This window comes from Cervus canadensis, chromosome 30, assembly GCF_019320065.1.
Source record: "Cervus canadensis isolate Bull #8, Minnesota chromosome 30, ASM1932006v1, whole genome shotgun sequence".
Taxonomy (NCBI): domain Eukaryota; kingdom Metazoa; phylum Chordata; class Mammalia; order Artiodactyla; family Cervidae; genus Cervus; species Cervus canadensis.
Window position 1 is genome coordinate 30,968,637 of NC_057415.1, and position 17,218 is coordinate 30,985,854.

At 45.1% G+C, this 17,218-nt stretch overlaps 1 protein-coding gene across 3 annotated transcripts in view; it reads right to left on the bottom strand.

The window, feature by feature from the left end:
* Window positions 1–16,961, bottom strand: part of FRRS1L (ferric chelate reductase 1 like) — a 28,630-nt gene extending 11,669 nt beyond the window's left edge. The window contains exons 1-3 of one of the 3 annotated variants that reach the window (XR_006266605.1): window positions 16,579–16,897; window positions 3,491–3,575; window positions 1,313–1,451 (exon numbers count right to left, since the gene is read on the bottom strand). Coding sequence is in view for 2 of the 3 variants with exons in the window: in XM_043453102.1 (XP_043309037.1) it covers window positions 1,313–1,451; window positions 3,491–3,575; window positions 16,579–16,804 (450 nt within the window). In the remaining variant the exon portion in view is untranslated. The other 2 variants (XM_043453102.1, XM_043453103.1) reach the window with 2 other exon arrangements.
* Window positions 16,962–17,218: the final 257 nt, after the last annotated feature.

Here is a 17,218-nt window from a genome sequence, read left to right on the forward strand (position 1 = left end):
TGCAAGCCAGCCTGTTGGATGGCACACAGCCACTCTTTTTCCCATTGACCTGAAGTAGGAGATAAGTGATGTAGACTAGTATCCATGCAGTCTTACCAGGTGGACCCATTGTTTTGCACCCTCGAGTGAGAAGTTCATTCTTCTAGCGACCTCTCCAAAAACAAACTCAACGGAATTTTGATTGCATAGCCTGATCCTCGAATCTCTTCTTATAACCCACCTATAACCCAGGTCCAATCCACTGGCAAAAGCCCGTCAGTATTACCTTCAAAATATATCTGAAACCTGGGCCCTGCCCACCACTCCTGCTGCCCTCATCTCACTCTAAGAGCCTCAAAACAGACGAGGTGAAGAGAAGCATATTATACAAAAAGCAGCCGCACATGCAAAGGTTCAACGGCCTGAGAAAGTGTGGCTGTTTGGGAAGCACCTTGGCACAATGCCTGGCAAATGATGAGGCTCTGGAAGAAAGGGGAGAATGCGGCAGAGGACAGAGAGACGCAGAGGTAAGGAATGGACAGCAACCTGGGTTCCTGCCTGTTCCCGGCCACAGTCCTTTCTAAGGGCCAGATGCATTCTTGACAATGTATGATGTGGAATATTGAATTGCTGAACCCAATTCTTCACTCCCCTGTTGTCATATTATATATCTACACCTTCACAAGGCCTCTTGGTTGGCAAGGATACTTCTCTGCCCTTTCATTTTGGGCTAGGCTGGATGGCTTACTCAGGGCAATGGAATATTACCAGCAGATGTGATGTGAACACTGGTTTGAAATCAGCTTGGATGACTCTTGTACTTCTGCCTCTGCCATGAAAAAAACATGCCTTGGGAGCCACTGGTTCCAGAATGATTAGACAACACCTGAGTCCAACCCATGGACTGGAGCCAAAAGCAACTGAGTCCCAGCCAGTCCAGACACATGTGAGCAACAAGTCAATGCTGACTGTTATCAGCCATGTGGTTTGGTGGGGCTCCCTTGCAGCATGACTGTGGAATTAACTAATGAATACAGGTACCAGGAGATATCCTGTACTCTCATAACCAACCCTACCTTCTCTGTTTAAAATAACTTGAATTATTTTTTTTTTTTTTAACTTGTAATCGGAGAGCCATAACTAGTATAATCACTATCACGCTGTGACCAATTTACTTGCTTGGAAAAAGAAAATCAAATACCAGGACTTGGCTTCTCCCATTTAAAAGTGGCACAGGCACTTAGGGAAACATCACCACGCTCATTCTCTAAAATCTAAAGTGGTACAGCAGACTGAAGAGAAAAATCACCTTCCACCACGATTTGTGTCTTACCATTTTCTTGTCTGAAGAGAATCCAACTGCTACCCAGCCATCGGTGTCTGCACTCAGCTCAAATTCCACATCAGCCCCTATCATCCGGTAGCTAAGGAAGTAGTCGCAGGTCTCTGCATTACAGCCGGGTTTGCCGTATCTATATAGGATATACCAAAACAGGTATTACTGCTTCCTCCTCTACATATTCAAAATACATTAAGAGAGCATCTCTGTGTCAGGCAGGATGCTAAGCAATATGAATCAGATCTCTGCTACCTGAGATCCCAAAATCACAATTTCATTCAGGAGAGACTGCGAAGATGATCTGCTCCTCTTTATCTATGTACAAAAGAGGTCCAGAGATGAGAAGGGACTTGCAGAGTGAATCAAGCTGTGGCATGGGCCTCAAGTCCTAGCCAGGGTTCCCTACATCTTATTAGAGTTTCTCAAATATTCGCTATTTCTGACTCCTTTTAGAGAACAGAAAAATCCTGAGTTAATAATTTACATAATTTAGATTGCCATTTCTTTTCATTTACAAATTTTCGATTAACAAAAATGAACAAACTGAATACAGATTAAACTACAAAACCAGGACTTTTTAAATTCATAGCATTCAGGGGATAAATGATGTGATTGGCTGAAACTGATTTCCTACTTACCCACCCATGGTATGTCTGATTGTACTCTGTGGGGTCCTTATTTTCAGTCTGCATCTTACTACTAGACACAACTCCATTCTCCTCCACTTTTATCTGTTTGAACTGCTCCAAAACCCTTATACATACAAGGCACCAAACGAATGCCTCATTTATTTATATTCACTGGATGTGAATGCATCATTTACTTAAAAAATTTGCCTTTGCTCTATCGAGCTGCTTGGGGCTAATACAATTCAGACACTAAAGTAAGATGTTTATCCAGATAATCAGATTATGCATTCGTTAATCCGTTTAAGGAGCATCACTGAAATGAAAGCATGAATTTAAATTTTCTTACAGAGAACTTGTGGATCCTTTGAGGATCAGCAAGCCCTAGTTTTAGGAATACTGCCTTTCAGAAACGACTGAAAACTACAGCAATGGGTGGGATAATCTAAGCTCAGATAAAAGGTAGCTAAAGGTACAGGATGCAAGGCTGCTAAGTACTGATGGAGGAGGGAGACAGGGAACATGCAGCTTTGCAGGCAGATACCCTGGGCAGCTGGCAAGGGGTATAAGCTCAAGACCACAGGAACTCAAGTGAAAAAGCTGAAAGGGGTGAGCAAAGCTAAGTGAGTGGGCCAGAAAGCAAGTCTCCCTGAAGCCAGCAGGGCACTAAAACTCCTTTTCTTCTCAAAAATATCCCCTAATCACCAGAATTATTCATTGCTGGCTATCTTCCTCAATAATAATAGTATCACGAGATTTTTAAAAATTCCTTTGAAATACTCGTGCAATCCAAAAACTCAAACCCTCTCTATTCAGTTTTTAGTCCTTGAACTTTGAGTCCCGAACCAAAAAAAAAAAGAAACCACATTCATTGCAATGGCCATCAAAATCCTTACTCAAGGACAATTTGTTTTTGGAAATAAAGGACTCAAAGAAAAGGAGGCTTTCCCAACAAAGCAGAGCTGTCTAGATGGAAGGCCACTGTCTACAATGCTGTTTTCTAGCTCCAGTCTATCACATCTAGATAGAATACTACTGATAATCAGGCACTACACCTGAAACACTATAATCAGTGCATGCTGACTAGCTAGGACCATATAGCTATCCACAGTCATGACCATTGTTTTAAAAAGGAATTGGGTCTTAGACACATCTGATGGGTTGGCCCAAATGTTCGTTTGGGTGAACATTTGGGCCAACCCAATATTATTGCCTGTCCTGCCCACACCCGTGCTGAATGAGCAGAGACAAATTCTGTGTCATATAATTCTTCTTCATACAACCAACTGGTTAGACCCCCGAGTCAATGGCATACAGTCATAAATGAAGAACCAGATAAGTAAGTTCCAGGGCCAAGGGGCGTGAGACAGCTCAAGGCCTTTAAGACTGCAACCTGGGCTGGCCTTTGGAAACAGGTTACATCCGTGCTGAAATTATGAGGGGTGCGGGCCCCTGGTGAGAGTGAACTGCATGCAATTTAAATACTACCTTGAGAAGCAAATCAAAGTCTTAGCTTTAAAGTCCTCCAACTCACAGATCTACCAACCTAAAGCAGCCCTTAGTCTTTCCACAGTCATCCACTTTGATTTTGGCAAATGGATCCACAGGAGGAGCAGTTGGGAAAGGGTAACCTGGCCAGTGAGAATAAATAATGGTTAGAAAATCCAGGACAGCGTTTCCAATGAGAAATGCTACTTTTTAGTAGGTTGAGTATTCTCTATCGCACGAGTCTAGAAACGGTCAAGGCCTCAGAAAAGAGCCCAGTTGATGCCTAATCACCCTGTTCATGAGGGCAGGTGTGGGGCACACATCTTTGAACCCAGCCTACGTGTTAACTGAGAAAGAGCTTTCTCCTCATTTATAGGTAGGGTGCCTGGAGGCATTGAAAGAGGACATAATATCATAACCACTGGCTCACCAGTGTCCATCGGAAGCATGAAAATAGAATTTTATACATTTGCTCTAAGAGAAAGAATGAACAATTCTCTATTTGATAGCAGAGGCTTTCCATTTATAGCTATATATTACAATAGGATCTCTCCGTTTCTGTGAACTATTTTTTCATCAAGCTGTAGAGAACATTTTCGTATCTCATATAAATCTGTTAATCACATCATTTCATGCATCCCTCTTGCAAGATGACTTAACATCATAATGCATTCAACCACACATCAAAGGAGAGCCTGCACTGTGCTTCCAGTTTGTGACCACAAGTATTTTTATTCTAGGCTGTTCACTCCACATACACAGGAAATGTGTGTGATTCATCTGGTATTCTCTGCCCAGCACAGTGCTTAGCACTGGACATTGAAATGATGATGCAATGAATAAATTAAATCACCCATAGATATTAGGCAATGCAAATCACTTTTTTTTTTTTTTTTTTGCAAATCACTTTAAAAAAACTACTGTTAGCTTTTCTTTTCTCACTATTCTGAAGTCTTTTGTGGTTTGTAATGCTTTTTTAAATGAGGTTTTGTTTACTTTGTTTCATTAAATTATACTTAAAATCCAACAGGTCACACTTGCTTGGTTTATATCTGTGCATTTTCTGTTCCTCTCTACTACGCGAGATCTCTTTTAATTGGAAGATAACTGCTTTACAAAGTTGTGTTGGTTTCTGTTGTTCAACGTGAATTAGCTATAAGCATACATATATTCCCTCCCTCTTCAGCCTCCCTCCCACCCCTCCTCCACCCTACCCGTCTAGGTCAACTACCCTATATGTTGATCACACGCTAAAGTACAATCCTACATTTTCACCATCCTTAAGTACTTGGGCAAAATGCATTACTTTTTCTACTTTCATGCTTATTTTATGCTAAGTCCCACGTCCACTTCAGTACTACAGAGTTCTGCCTTGGATGAGTTTTTATCTTGATTTACTGAGTTCAATGCTACAACTATGTCAAGCATCTTCCTATACGTTCTTCCTTTTAGCTTTCACTATAATGCCGTGGACATTTTTTTCTCAGGATATTTATCCAGGAATGCAAAGACTACTTATGTTTAAGATTCTAGAGGTGTCTGAAAGAGACAATCCCATGTAATGTTGTTTCTGACTAAGGTTCCCCATCTTCTTCCATTATACTTTCTAGCATCTAGAATAATTCATCAGCATACAGCAGATTTCCAGCTCAATAAATGCCAGTCATTATTATCCTTGGTTTATTATTACCATTACATTTTAAAACCATTGGGTAAGATCATCTCTAGAAGAATGGGTTTCTAAGCTCCAAGTAAAAGCAAGTTTTAGAACAAAGGTCACTTATAAATGTACTGAACTAGCTTATTTAGTGTTGGCAAATGGCTCGTTTCTCGGGTTTTTTTCCTAGCACTGATTCCCTTTTATCTTATATGCTTCTAAATCTTGGAATGAGAACTTACGTTGTCAAATGAATTTTGGCATCATTTAATAATGTCACGTTTCTCTCATTTTGTTAAGATGTTTTTAAAAGTTATTTAGTTTTGGCTGCAGTGGGTCTTTGCTGCCGTGTGTGGGCTTTCTCCAGCTGCAGCAAACGGGGGCTACTCTCCAGCTGCGGTGCATGGACTTCGGTTGCGGTGGCTTCTCCTGTCGCAGAGCACAGGCTCTAGAGCACGTGCATTTCAGTAGTTGCAGCACGCTGGCTCAGCAGTGGTGGTGTGTGGGCTGAGTTGTCCTTTGGCATGTGGAATCTTCCCAGACCAGCAACAGAACCCATGTCCCCTGCGTTGGCAGGTGGATTCTGAGCCCCTGGACCACCAGGGAAGTCCTGTAAGATGCTGTATAATAAAGAATTTGATGGGTTTTTGTCCCAGGTTCCTGGGAGGGAGGAATACCCTAAATCCTTGGAATTTTCCAGTGGGTCTTTGTTATTCGTGAGCCCCTTGGGATCACACCTGCATTTATGACTCAGGATGGGCGCTGGTCAGTAGGAAGACCAAACACATGGTTACAGGTTTGGGGCATTGAGCCAGCCCCACCTGGGACAGGGGGGAGGGGAGTGTATGACTGCTGAAGACTGAGTTCAATAATGTAGCTAATGATTAAATCAGTCATGCCTAGGTAATGAAACCCCAACAGAAACTTTGAACCCTGAAGCTGAATGCAGCTTCCTGGTTGGTGAACACACTGAAGTGACAGGAGGGTGACACGTCCTGATTCCATGAAGAGGAATATTTCCTTCCAGGACAGGACATGAAAACTGCATTTGTGGGCCCCCAGACTCTGACCTGTGTGCGTCTTCATTGGCTGTTCCTGAGTGTTCCTGAGTTCCTTGATACTAAAACTACAAGTGTATGCATAGCCCATTTCTGAATCCTCTGAGATATTCTAGTGAGTTACAGAGCACGAGGGGGATTGTGGGTGGCCCTAAGAAGAAGTGGAAAGAATACACAGAAGAACTATACAAAAAAGATCTTCATGACCAAGATAATTGCGATGGTGTTATCACTCACCTAGATCCAGACATCCTGGAATGTGAAGTCAAGTGGGCCTTAAGAAGCATCACTACGAACAAAGCTGGTGGAGGTGATGGAATTCCAGTTGAGCTATTTCAAATCCTGAAAGATGACGCTGTGAAAGTGCTGCACTCAATATGTCAGCAAATATGGAAAACTCAGCAGTGGCCACAGGACCAGAAAAGGTCAGTTTTCATTCCAATCCCAAAGAAAGGCAATGCCAAAGAATGCTCAGACTACCACACAATTGCACTCATCTCACATGCTAGTAAAGTAATGCTCAAAATTCTCCAACCAGGCTTCAGCAATACGTGAACCGCGAACTTCCAGATGTTCAAGCTGGTTGTAGAAAAGGCAGAGGGACCAGAGATCAAATTGCCAACATCCACTGGATCGTCAAAAAAGCAAGAGAGTTCCAGAAAAACATCTATTTCTGCTTTCTTGGCTATGCCAAAGCCTTTGACTGTGTGGATCACAATAAACTGTGGAAAATTCTGAAAGAGATGGGAATCCCAGACCACCTAACCTGCCTCTTGAGAAATCTGTATGCAGGTCAGGAAGCAACAGTTAGAACTAGACATGGAACAACAGACTGGTTCCAAATAGGAAAAGGAGTATGTCAAGGCTGTATATGGTCACCCTGCTTATTTAACTTATCTGCAGAGTACATCATGAGAAACGCTGGGCTGGATGAAGCACAAGCAGGAATCAAGATTGCCAGGAGAAATATCAATAACCTCAGATATGCAGATGACACCTTCCTTATGGCAGAAAGTGAAGAACTAAAGAGCTTCTTGATGAAAGTGAAAGAGGAGAGTGAAAAAGTTGGCTTAAAGCTCAACATTCAGAAAACTAAGATCATGGCATCTGGTCCCATCACTTCATGGTAGATAGATGTGGAAACAGTGGAAACAGTGTCAGACTTTATTTTGGCGGGCTCCAAAATCACTGCAGATGGTGACTGCAGCCATGAAATTAAAAGACGCTTACTCCTTGGAAGGAAAGTTATGACCAACCTAGACAGCATATTAAAAAGCAAAGACATTACTTTGCCAACAAAGGTCCGTCTAGTCAAGGCTATGGTTTTTCCAGTAGTCATGTATGGATGTGAGAGTTGGACTATAAAGAAAGCTGAGCACTGAAGAACTGATGCTTTTGAACTGTGGTGTTGGAGAAGACTCTTGAGAGTCCCTGGACCACAAGGAGATCCAACCAGTCCATCCTAAAGGAGATCAGTCCTGGGTGTTCATTGGAAGGACTGATGTTGAATCTGAAACTCCAATCCTTTGGCCACCTGATGCGAAGAGCTGACTCATTAGAAAAGACCCTGATGCTGGGAAAGATTGAGGGCAGGAGGAGAAGGGGATGACAGAGGATGAGATGGCTGGATGGCATCATCAACTCGATGAACATGGGTTTGGGTGAACTCCGGGAGTTGGTGATGGACAGGGAGGCCTGGCATGCTGTGGTTCATGGGGTCGCAAAGAGTGGACACAACTGAGCGACTGAACTGACTGACTGACTTGGATTGGTAGCCAGCTGGTCTGAAGTGAGTACAGTCTTATTGTGGACCACGCCCTTTAACCTGTTGGGGTCATGAGTGCCAGAACTGAATTTCAAGACCGCAACTGGGTTTGGTATCAGAAGATAAGCAGAGCAATGTTTTATTTTTTTCCTGAAATTAAATGATCTCCCTATTTGGGATAAAGTATGTTGGGACCACATGGCAATATTTAAGCTCCTGTTTCTCAGCTACAGCCCAGCCTATACAGTCAGCTCCAGGATGGGCTAGGACTCTGCAAACCACATTTCTCCTCTGCCAGCTGGCTAGGTTCTGCCACAAGGAAACATTAGAGGGAGGCTGGGAGGCAGGAGGACCTGCCAAAATCAGACCATTTGTTCCTGTTTGACTGCTGTCCAATCAGCAAGTCCTCAGCAACTCCACTTCATCCTTGCAGTGGCAATTGGTTTGACTTTCCAGCCTTTTTTTCTTTTCTAGCTGTTTTCTACACTCCCAGAACCAGCCTCATCAAAGGAATGCCCAGCATTAGCTGGGCAGATAGCCCACTCTCAGAGGATGGGTGAACCTCTGGGTTGAGGTCCCTTGTCTGAGCGCCAAGGTTCTCAAAACCTCAAGCCCTTTTCTCTGCTCCCTCAGCCCCAGGGCTGAAAGCTGCTTCCCACAGTGACTTTCTCTGAGCTCCCTTTTTGCTTCTGTAGTCCCCCAACACCTTCTCAGACAGTTCTCTGGGCTGGTCATCTGGGCTGGTTTTCAAAAAGCTTAAAATATTGGTTTCTGGCTTTCCTATTGAATCTTTGGGTAGAGACTAAATGTATTAATTAATACTTTTGGGTAGAGACTAAATGTATTAATCCTTAACTACCAGTACAATGTGTTTGTAGAAACCACATCTTATTAGCAGTTGTCATCTTGACATCTAGAAAATGATATTCAATAGGATCTATTTTGCATGCATTGTGCAATTTTATTGGAAAACTATTTTGATTGTAGAATTCTAATTTTAAGTACCCTGGGTGCACAGAATGAATGATATTTCTCTTCATTTACAGAATACTCCATTGAATGGATATACCACCTGTTTTTAATCCATTCACAGGTTGACAGACAGTTGGGCTGTTTCTACTTTTTGGCTACTATGAATAATGCTGCCATGAACATCTGTGTACAAGTTTTTGCATGAACATATGTTTTCAGTTCTCTTGGAGTAGGACTGCCATGTCATGTGATAACTCTTATGTTTAACTTTGTGAGGAACAATCAAATTATTTTCCAAAGTAGCTGTACCATTTTACATTCTTACCAGCAATGTATTGTGGAAGGGTCCTTTTTTTAAATTTTTATAGTCAGCCTAGTAGGTGTGAAGTGGTATCTTGTTATGATCATGATTTGCATTTCCTTAATGACGAATGAGTATAATTTCACATGCATATTGGTTATTTGTGTATCTTCTTTGGAGAAAGGTCTATTTAGAGCCTTTCTCCATTTGAAATAGGGTTAGTTGTCTTTTTAATGTTGGGTTGCAATGTACTAGCTTTTAAATCTCTGCTATGTCTAGGCTTAATGAGCTTCCCAGGTGGCTAGTGGTAAAGAATCCACCTGCAATTCAGGAGATGCAGGTTCAATCCTTGAGTCAGGGAGATCCTCTGGAGAAGGAAATGTAACCCACTCCAGTATTCTGGCCTGGGAAATCCCATGGACAAAGGAGCCTGGCCGGCTATAGTCCATGGGGTCACGAAGAGTTGGACATGATTTAGCGACTGAGCACACATACACGTCTAGGGTTATTTCCCCTTTTTCTTCCATTCCTAACATGGTCTGTCTTCTCTTTTTTTCTCTTGATCAATTTTGTCAGTATCCTATTGTGATAGTTAATTTTACGGGTCAACTTGGCTGGGCCAGGTACCCAGATATACAGTCAAACAATATTCTGGATGTTTCTGTGAGAGTGGAGAGTGTTTTTGGATGAGACAAACATTTAACATTTTAAATCAGTGGACTCTGAGTAAAACAGATTGTCTTCCATAATGTGGGCAAGCTTCTCCCCCAGCTGGGCAGAACAAAAAGACTGACATTCCCCAAGAAGAATGAATTCTGTGGCAGATGGCCCTCAGCCTTGAACTACAACATTGGCTCTCTCTTGGGGCTCCAGCCTGCCAGCCCGCCCTGCAGATTCTGGACTTGCCAACCTCCAAAATTGTGTGAGCCAATCCCTTAAAACAAATTTCTGTCTCTATTGGTCTCTCTTTCATCTACAAACTCTCTCTCATCTACACACACACACACACACACACACACACACACACCGTATCAGTTCTGTTTCTCTGAATGACCCTTTCATTCGTATTTTCAAAAAATCATTTTTTACTTTTTTGATCCTCTTTGCAACCCACTCCAGTATTCTCACCTGGAGAATCCCATGGATAGAGGAGCCTGGTGGGCTACAGTCCATGGGGTTGCAAAGGGTCAGACACGACTGACGTGACTTAGCACACATGCACTGAATATTTGGTTTCTAGTCCATTAAATGCACATCTTTATTATTTCTTTCCTCCCATTTTCTGTAGAGTTATTCTTTTCTAACCTCACAGTTTTTTTGGCATTTCTCCTGTTCCCATATCAACATTTAAGCCCAACCATCAGCTGCCTCCAGGGGTTTCCGCCTGGACATCACACGCGTGAAGCGATTCTAGGCGCCCAACACCTCCCAAATGGTCTTCCTCCTATGTTTTCTGTCTTAGTGAAGAATCCCACCACCCTCCCCAGTCTCCCAACCCCGAAGCCCTAGATTCCTCCACCTGGAACACTTTCTCCACCACCACCCCTTTCATTCCCACTCCTGAAACCCGAGCCAGCTTCTTGGCTATTGTACCACCTCCGATCTGATTTCCCTACTTCCCTTCTAATTCTTCCACTGCGTGCCAGGTTTCTAAAACAGCAATCTGATCTTGTCACAATGCTGCTTGGAGACCTTTACTGGCCTCTTCCCCATCCTCTCCTACACTCAGTCATCTTCCTGAGAAATATGGGTCAGATACCCAGACCGGCCAGCTTCTCACTCTCCCCTTAGCTTTGTCCATGCTCCCACTTTAAAAATTATTATTGGTTTTAGATTTTTTATTTCCTTATTTTTAATTTTGGCTGCACTGGGTCTTCGTGGCCGTGCTCGGGATTTTCTCTACCTGTGGCGCATGCGGGCTTCTCCAGTAGCACATGGGCTTAGCTGTCCCGTGACACACAGTTCCCAGGGATCGCAGCTGCATCCCCAGGGTTGGAAAGCAGATTCTTAACTACTGGACCACCAGGGAGGTCCCTTATTACTGGTTTTTTATGTTTTTGTTTATTTGTTCCTTTCCCTCCATTTTCCGTTTGAGTGCTATCTTTTTTCTTTTCCTCTTTATCTAAAATTAAAATTTGGGTTAAGATCAAATCATATTGGTTTGGGGCCAATTTTTTTTTTCTCTTTCACTTTCCTTCTTCTCACATGTGTCCTATAAACCCCTCCAATAACTATTCTGTTTTGAAGCAGGATGAAAGCCATTTTTTTCTGCCTTCAGCTATTCCTATCACACAAGAGGCACTTATTTTCTTGGTTCATTTTTCCAGGTTCTCTTTTGTGGTTTCCAAGCTTGTCGAACTCACAGCCACTATCCATTCCTCTTTTGCAATCCCTTGAGCCTGTTTTGCCATCCTCCACTGGGTGGTTAATGGCTTCTGGTTTGCTATTTATTGCTTCTAATTAACTCCTTGGATCACAGCTCTCAGGTATTAATTTAGTACTTAATTCCTTGAGAAGCTTTAACCAGAAATTATCTGTTCACATCTCCGAGAGTGATGGCATGCTGCAGCCACTTTCTCTTTCTGGACTGTCTGAATCATTTCTGCTTAGCAGAGCCACACAGAGAAGCGAAAATGTCAAGGGGCTCTGTAAAATGGAACACTCCACCCACGTGGAGTCTGTTCAGCAAAGCTTTCGTCGTAGCACTCCATCACTCAGGAACCTGCCGCTCCCAGTGGACTACCCCATCACTTCCAAGCCCCTCTTCTCTAATCTGCCCATGAAAATGCCCCATCCTATCTGTTCAATTGCATTTCCAAGAGCAGGTCAGCACCTTGTACCCCCTTATCCATAAGGTCAATCAACAAACCCACCCCGTTCTCTGCTACTTTCTAGCTGTGCGACTTTAGCTACAACATTTAAATCTTCTGTAGGTCACTTCCCTTAATTCTAAAGTGTGAATGGCAAGAGTGTCTAAGTCAGTGTTGCCCTAAAGAATAAAGTTAATATGGATAAGGTACTTAGGACAGGGACTGGCACACAGGAAGCACTTAATAAAAGTTAGCACAAATTAGTGTTATGATTGGGCTAGATTCATAGAGATAAATTAGATTTAGATTATTGACCACCCCTTCTGTCATTTGTTTTCATTTTATTTTTCTGCCCCCAAACAGTCTATATACTATTTCTACTTTTTCACTGAACAAGGTGATGCGATCTTTGTTCAAACCGAAATACAAACGAATAGATACTGTAGCATGTACCCATGTTGGGAGGTTGTCTTTTAGTCTTAGTATATATGCTTCCCTGGTGGCTCAGACAATAAAGAATCCACCTGCAATGCAGGAGACCCAGGTTCAATCCCTGGGTTGGGAAGATCCCCTGGAGAAGGGCATAGCAACCCACTCCAGCATTTTTGCCTGGAGAATTCCATGGACAGAGGAGCCTGGTGGGCTACAATCCATGGGGTTGCAAAAAATCAGACATGACTGAGCAACTAACACTTTCACTTTCAATGTCCAATTCGATTTTTTTTTTCCAGAGAACCCTCAGAACAGGAGGTTTGCCTGTAATCATGCAATAATCTGTTTTATATTCTATTGTTATTCTGAATACATAGATTCTGGCTTGAGAATCTCAAGGGGAAAAGGTATGAATCATAGGATTCAAGCACCAAAAACCTGTCCAAACTCAACCACAGAGAGTTCAAGAGTCACGGCAGGGTTAGACAGTGTGCTGTGGGAAAATACCTTGCCAAGCAGCAGGGAATGGGAGAAGAAAATCAGGGAAGACTCCCTGAAAGAGGTGGCATTTGAGCTGGGACTGTAAAGGAAGAGTAGTATAGGCTTAGACAGTGGGAGACCCCAAGAATTCTGAAAGCTAGCATCATTAAATCAAAACATAACTAAAGTTTAAAAAACAAACAGTTTAGGAGGTTATTAGAAACATCAAATTGGCCAGTGTTCACTCTCTGGCCTGGGGGTCTTGCACAATCTGGACACTGGAGAAATGGTCCCTGAACAAGGTAGGTAATGATCACTGGGCTGTCCTATAGTTTCAGGAAATTCTCCATCCCATTATTCTAATTCCCTTTTTTTGATTTCACACTACCAGGCTGCTTTTTTTTTTAATTTTTAAAAATTCAGTCTGTTGGCAATTTTGAACCTGAGAAGGGGGTACCCTGCATAGAGAAAAACAAATAGCTCAATCACTAGAAAAAATAACCCCACTTGCACTGACAGAAGGAAAGAATAGTTTAAAGGTACTATTTCCACCTCTTCACTTGCCACTTCCTTCAGCATCAACTAGGCTCCCTCCTTCCTTCACTGAATTCATCCCAGGAGAACCTGCCCATTGCCTCTCATTTTCTGAATCTGTCAACTGCTTTAAGTCTTCCCTGGGCCTCCCCATGGCATATGACACTTCATGATACCCTCTTTTCTTTCGCCTTCTGGATGGGACACCCTTCTGGGACATCCCCTGGTTCTGCTTCTCCCTCTCTGGCAGCACCCTTTTAAAGCAGTGTCACTGATGATTTCTAAGGATCCTGGGAAAGTCTCTACTCAGACCCACAAGGCTAAAGCCTAGGTCCAGGGTAATCTGGAAGAGATGCTAACCCCTAAGAGGCTTACCTCATAAACATCCCCACTAGCACCCACCAGATGGTTGAAGGGTCAGCCTTTGAAGATAAGCAAAATGGTCAGAGAAAGGAGCAGAATGGACAATGAAGGCAGTGCAAGGGAGACAGGAGTGAGAGGTGGTTGTAAAAGAAAGTTGAGTCAGAGAGAAAACTCCAGGTATAGGAGATGAAGCTTCATCCAGGGAGGAGGTTGGAACTATCACAGATTTTTGAGGGTTAGAGCCAGGCTTCAGGCAGCATGTGCAGAATGGTCAAGGGTGGCAAGCAGACAAAATAGGAATCTGTACACCGATCCCAGGCCTTTTACCCCTGTAGGCTCACCTCACCCAAGTGCCTCCCCCTTCCGTCTCACCAAAGTCTCTTAGACTTCCTGGTTCAACTCTGTAAAGCCTTTCTTAGGGCTGCAGCCCACCTGATGTCCAGTTCATAAAACTGCCTGGACTACACAACTAACTCCATTCTCTGCACGTACAAACTGACATAGAATCTGACCTTGTCCTCCAGTAGAGAACACGTGCCCAGCGAGAATATAATTTCTCACATGCCACCTCTGAGTCACCTGGCCGTGTGCTAAGCAGACTATGAACAGCATCACTGTGTATTAAATGCTTTCAGAAAGAGATGGCTTTTGTATTAGTACTATGTAGTCTTTATTTTGGGGTTGCTTTGGGTTTTTGTGGCTGTGCACAGGCTTTCTCCAGTTGAAGAAAGCAGGGCTTCTCTCCAGTTGCAGTGCGCGGGCTTCTTATTGCAGAGGCTTCTCTTGTCGAGCATGGGCTCTAGGGCATGGGCTCAGTAATTGCAGCTCATGGGTTCCAGAGTACAGGCTCAGCAGTTGTGGCGTGTGGGCTTGGCTGCCCTGCCACGTATGGGACCAGGGATCACACCCCTGTCCTCTGCATTGGCAGGTGGATTCTTAACCACTGAAGCACCAGGGAAGTCCTATACTATGTATTCTTTCTCAGAGCGATAGATTCTACTTCTGCTTGCTGTCCTTCTACCCTGCCCCTGCATTCTCTCCTTCTCCCAGGCCACATGGCTGCCCAGCTAGAAGACTCCACTTTCAAGCCTCCCATGCAGCTAAGTCAAATGATTAGGTTCTTGCCAAAGGAATGTGAATAACAGGGATTTGTGCAACCAGCCTAAAAGGTAACTGCTTATCCTGAACTTCCTCTCTTCCTCATTTCCTCCAGCTTGAAAGAAGACATCCAAGCAACATGACCTCCACATTGAGGAGGACAAAGCCTTAGGGCATGCAGGAACAAGGAAGGAACCGAGGTCTTTGAATGACACTGTGGAACAGAGCTGGCCTACCAGTCTAGAACAGTCAGACCCATGTGAGAGAAAAATAAACTATCTTATTTAAGCCACTATACGTTGGGGTCCCTGTTTCAACAGGTAAGCATCTACCCAACTAATCTATTTCCCCAAATCCATTTCTCCATAGAACACAGTAAGTCCAATTTTTGAACTAGTCATATTCCTTTCCAGCTAAAAGGCTACATTTCCTAGTCCCCTTTGCACCTATGTGTGAGCACATGACTAGGTTGTGGCTAATGAAGTGTAAGTGGAATTGTTTCATGGGATTTCTGAGTAATCTCTTTATAATCAGTGACCTTCTTCCCACTTCTTCTTTCCCACTGTCTGGAAAGTGAATGCAATGGCTGGCGATCAAGCAGCCATTTGGGGCCATGAAGTTACATACTAAGAGTTGTGAAGAAGCAGAAGACCAGGATTAGTGTCTCAGATGACCAGTTCTAGACTGCCTACTTCTGTAACAGAGGAACTTCTATCTTATTTGTGTTGTTAATGTGTGTTTGTTGTAGGTAGCTAAACTTAATCCTAAATAACAGATACACCCAGCATCCTATCAGCTGCAGGGACACACAACATTTCAAACCCCAACTTGATTCTTAGATATTCCTCTTAGCAGAGAAAAGGAAAATCACTTTCCAAATAGCGGAAATAAGAAGCCAGTTTCCATTTCTTCTGAAGAGAATCAGCTTGGCTTTTGTGCTCACTGAAATACTGCCTGTGCAGGGAGGTCTGCGTGACAAACCTCCAATCGCTGGACCCAGGAGACCCCAACAATGATGGTTCACACTAGGGGTCCATGACATGTGGGAAAACAGTACAGAAGGGGGATGGAAGTGGGGAAGGAGGTGTGACCCAGCTCTCGGGGGCTGGGCAGCGCGCAGGAACAGAACGCCGAAGTTGGAACACTAGCCACGGCAAATTTAGGTCAATACAGCCATGGAAGAAACAAGGCAATCTCTCTTTAAGAGAGGACTTGGGCTTCCCACCAGCTACTCTGATTTCACACACTCTAGGCCAGATGGCAGTCTCCTCCCTTACCATCCGCTACCCTGTCCCTGTCACAGACAGACGCTGAAAACTCGGGGAAAGGGGGGGTGGCGGAACCGGGGGAGAGCGCGAGGGGGGCGGCGGGGGTTGACTCAGCCCCACCTGTCCGCAGGTTCGCAGGACTCGGCTGACCACCTCCCTCCCGGCCTCAGTCTCCCCACCTGTAAAGCCAGCAGCGGGTGGAAGGCGCTGACAGCTCTCCGGGTCTCTTCTCCAGGGCGATGGGCAGGGTGAGCCTTGCGCTCCGCGGTCGGGCCTCGGCTGAGCCAGCGGAGCCTCCATTCGCCTTCTAACCGAGCCCCCGCCCCCGCCCCCCACCCCACTCCTGCCGCCTCCGTCCCGCATCCCGGGCCTCCGCTCCCGCAGCCCCTCATCCTCCCACAGCCTCACCCTCCTCGGACAGGTAGCGCAGGTCGTAGAACTCCCCGGCGAAGGTGCCGTAGGAGGAGTCGTGGCGCGGCACGGCCTCGTCGCCGCCCGAGTCCCCCCGCGCGCGGCCCCGGGGCCCCCGGCCCCCCGGGCCCGCGCCGTCGTCCGCCGGGCTGGCTGCACAGGCGGCCGGCCCGGCCAGCAGGAGCAACAGCAGCTGCGCCCAGGACCGGCGCGACCGCGCCATCGCTGCGCTCCGATCCCGCAGCCAGGCCGCTCGGGCCGCAGCGGGGGCGCCGCGGGCGCGGGGCCGGGACTGCGTCGCCGCCAGCACGCGTCCGCCCCCCGCCTGCAGCCCGCGCAGCCGCGGAGCCGCCCGCACCCGCCGCCTCCCAGCCCAGGCTGCGCATCCTCGCTCGCTCCCGGAACCTCGGCTTCTTCCTAACATCCTCACCTTTTCGGCCGGACAGTCTCTGCCTCCGTCCTTTTCCCCATTTTTCCTACCTGCCTGCATGAGTCTCTCACCGAACAGATTTGACCCTACTTCACTCTTACTACTATTCAAAAAGTGGTCCACGGCCCTGCAGCATCAACATCCCCAGGTGCCAGGAACGTTAGCATGACTAATCTCTGGCCCCACGGCAGACATCTATCTGAATCA